This window comes from Pistacia vera, unplaced genomic scaffold (assembly GCF_008641045.1).
Source record: "Pistacia vera cultivar Batoury unplaced genomic scaffold, PisVer_v2 Contig593, whole genome shotgun sequence".
In the NCBI taxonomy this organism is placed as follows: Eukaryota; Viridiplantae; Streptophyta; class Magnoliopsida; order Sapindales; family Anacardiaceae; genus Pistacia; species Pistacia vera.
The window spans coordinates 633,525-637,153 of record NW_022196438.1 but is presented as its reverse complement, the minus strand read 5'-3'; the positions used below and the strand labels follow the sequence as shown (position 1 = coordinate 637,153).

At 47.2% G+C, this 3,629-nt stretch overlaps 1 protein-coding gene across 1 annotated transcript; it reads left to right on the top strand.

The window, feature by feature from the left end:
• The first annotated feature begins 2,318 nt into the window (after positions 1 to 2,318).
• On the top strand, positions 2,319 to 3,233 carry LOC116110047. Its single transcript, XM_031396288.1, has 2 exons — positions 2,319 to 2,372; positions 2,502 to 3,233. The coding sequence occupies exons 1-2, from the start codon at positions 2,319 to 2,321 to the stop codon at positions 3,231 to 3,233; spliced, it is 786 nt and encodes a 261-aa protein (XP_031252148.1).
• The last annotated feature ends 396 nt before the right edge of the window (positions 3,234 to 3,629 follow it).

The following is a 3,629-nucleotide window of genomic DNA, read 5'->3' as shown; positions in this document are numbered from 1 at the left end:
AGTACTCTACGTCGGTGGCTCAACCCAATAGAAGGAAAAAGTACATCAAGTAGAAGTATTTCTGGTTCTGGTTTTAGCCCCTTCATAGTCTTTTAATTATATGTTAAAATCAGAAGAAGTTGTTTAAACAATTAGTAATTTAGTATCCATATCATCATTCTCATATATAAATCCTTATCATATGGCTGAATGCATCTTACATTATCCTTGTACTCGACACATGTGGGTTTATTGATTCAAACTGAAACCTCGGCAGTGGTCCTAAACAATATCCCGTATAACAGTATGTACATAATTAAGTCAAAGTTCTATAACTTTACAAGTCGTATATAGGCCTCATGTTCACTTTTTTTTGTACAAGTTTGTTATCAACTCAAGAAATATTAATATAGAAAATTATAATGCAATGACATCCAAAAGTTAATGCAAATGAGGTCAGAATATTTTAGTATTAAAAGTTGTTATGCCTGGGAAAATAGGGTTGACGTGGCGCCCAGTTAAGTGCGAAAGGTCAGACCTCGGGAAGAGTTTACTGACATTCTGGCACAGCCGCGTCGTGTGATGATGCAAGCAGCACACTCCTGTCAGTACAGTGGGTACGCGCCAGATTGAAGAAAGGTTAGAGGATGTACGTGTGTTCAATCCCTGCAGCAAATCACGTGAATTACTCTTGAAGATGGGTATGTGACATAAAGAAGGATTTGCATGGACCATCCTACCAACTTACAGATTCAGTGATCATTACCTCAATGCATCCCACTATAAGTTGAGAGCTCCTCTCTCATTAAGGGGATTCGCACATTTTTACTCTTGACCAGCCACTCTCTCTCTCTAGAATAGACAGCATTAGATACCTTGTATTACCATTGTAAAGTCAGTCAGCTGAGGCTACCTGACCCTTATCAATAATACAAACATCAGTGGACGTAAAACTTGCTTCCTTAGCATCTGAACCACTTTAAAAACTGTCCCCATTGCATTTATTGTCATTTTCCTTTACATTCACGTGTGTCTTTTGGGCCAACTCAACATTTCACACGTGCATTTCGTTGGTGTCAAAATCACGCATCAACAGTTTGGCGCTAGAAGGAGGGCTGATTTAGTGTTCATCCTTCATCAGGAGAATCTCCAACTTACCGGTCCTACAACAACAAATGGCCCGCCAACTAGAGCTTGAGCAAACCAACTAGGGCGCCGAGTGGCTCCCCTAAGTCCAAGGGGACACTTCTTCCAAAAAACCTTCAGCCCCGCAAAATGCTATAGGGGATATCTCGTCAAGTTCACAGCTTGACCCCACCATCAAAAGCTACCTGGAGAGGTTTGACAATACTCTCCAAACGGTCAGCTGAAGGTTGGACCGTTTGGACCAAGGCGTGCTATCCAAGTCAGCTGCGGCGGTGCAACCGCCAAAAACGCCTGCAGGTCACGCGAAAGCGCGGCAAAGGGAAATAGCCCGTGCCGCGAGTACTGCAGCGCGTAGATGAAAGGGTAAGCAAGTGGCAAAGAACAAGCCCACAAGCTCCAAAGGGCCAGCAAACACCAACCGCGTCCCAAGCAGAATACCAGTCTCGTTGAGACTCAGTGAAAGGACGCAGCCCGAGTTGTCCCATGCCACGTCGCAAGTGCACACCCATAAAAGTGCTGGATGGGGCGATTCGTATCACTGCTAGCAGAACAATCCTGATCGTCATCGTGCGAGAGGGTCCCACATTTCGCAGGGCGGTTCTTACCACCACGAAGGTAGTGAAAATACCCCACACTTTTCATCGCCATCGCACGCCTCTAGCTAGCGTGTGTTGAGAGTGGCCGAAACCGTCTACCGAGGTGAAGAGGAACCCGACCTCCGAACCTTCCTCAATCGTAACTGCGAGAGTCGAACTCACATGGGTGAAAGCAACCCCCAAGCAGCTCCATTGTCGTAAATTGAGGAGCTGCAGCAAGCTCTAGACAGACTAAGAGCTCAGCAAAACGAACAGGGGCAGGTCGCATCTACGTCCCCCTTCTCTCTCGAAATGTTAGCCGCTCCACTCCCACCAGGATTCAGGATACCCGACATGAGAGCATTTGATGGAAATTCTGATTCGCAGGATTATTTATATAAATTTAACGACCTGATGGAGCTTCACCAAGTCTCAGGCCTAGCAAAATGTCATTGTTTGGCAGTGACTTTGACCTCTCATGCCAAACAGTGGTTCAGGTTGCTCCCAGCGGGATCAATCAGTTCGTGGCCTCAGATGAGCGCGACGTTCCTAAGGCATTTTCAAGCAAATCGGAAGTTCTCGATGCCTTTGAGCTACCTTGGCAATATAAGGCAAGAAATGGATGAATCCCTCCAATCTTACATTGACCGCTTCCACAGAGAACTTGACAAGGTGGCTCATACTCTCGAAGAGTCTGTTCGGACTCTCATCATAGCCGGAGTTCATCCACAAACCGACCTGTGGAAAGAGTTACAGGCTGAGTACGATGTTTCCCTCACTGGATTCTATAAACTTGTGGAGAAATACCTCCGGATAGAAAATTCATTGGCGGCACTCCGCCGTCGCAACCCCGACGCTTCAGGCAGTGCACCTGGTCGGGGGGATAGTAGAAGAGCTGATCGCAGGGGAGACGCTGACGATCAGCGAAGAGGGAAGAAACCTTGTTACGAGCCTAAAAAGTCCTATGCTCCCGTCCCTCGTCGCGATCGCGATAGAAACCAATATACTGCACTGAACGCATCTGTATCGGCTATTCTTAATAAATCCGAGGAGGCCAACCTGCTCGGAGAACCTAAGCCCATGAAAACTCCCACGACAACCAGAAATAATAAAAAATACTATTGCTTCCATCGGGAAAATGGACAGCATACCGATGAGTGCCGAGCTCTCAAGCAGGCGATCGAAAACCTCATCAAGCAAGGACATTTCAAGAAGTATATTGATGACTCTGCTCCTTCACAAGAGAAAAATCAGGGGGAGCCAAGTAAGAAGCGTCACGATCAGAAAGGAGTGTGCACCCTCAATTTAATTTTCGGGGGACCGCACTTCGCGGGGAACTCGCGAGGCGCCCAAGAAAGGTATGCTCGCGAGGCACATCATGAGCCCATCAGAACGATAAGCATGGCACATCGACCACAAAAGGTTCACCGGGAGGAGGAAATTTCCTTCTCCGAAAAAGATGCGACCTGGCTGCATCATCCTCACGATGATGCCCTTGTGATCATGCCCCTCATAGGGCGCCATAATATCTAGAAAATGTTAGTGGATAACGGAAGTGCTGTGAACATCCTGTTCACTTCAACTTTCGAAAGAATGAATTTGGATGAGACCGACCTGAAGCCTGCCTCGTTCCCTCTATATGGCTTCACAGGGGACCACCTACTCCATAAGGGAACGGTCAGAGCACCATCTGTCGCCTTGGCTTTTCTTGACCGAGAGAAATTGAGCGGCCTTTGTCGCGGCTGCTCTGACTGCTTCGGAGGCATAGTCGCTGCATGCAAAGCATCGTTAGCAAAGGTATTCCAATTCACAACCAAAAAAGGACCAGTTAGCAGGACTTACTCAATGGGGGCTCTAATGACGCGCTTGCGTTGAAGAAACCGTATTTCCTCAAATTCGCGGTCGTCACGAGTTTCTTCGCGTCGCGCA

Bases quoted from the DNA above. Each gene is read 5' to 3' on its own strand.
- LOC116110047 (XM_031396288.1), top strand. From the start codon at position 2,319: ATGGATGAATCCCTCCAATCTTACATTGACCGCTTCCACAGAGAACTT. The intron at 2,373-2,501 runs GTGGCTCATACT...AAACTTGTGGAG, and splicing joins TCCACAGAGAACTTGACAAG to AAATACCTCCGGATAGAAAA.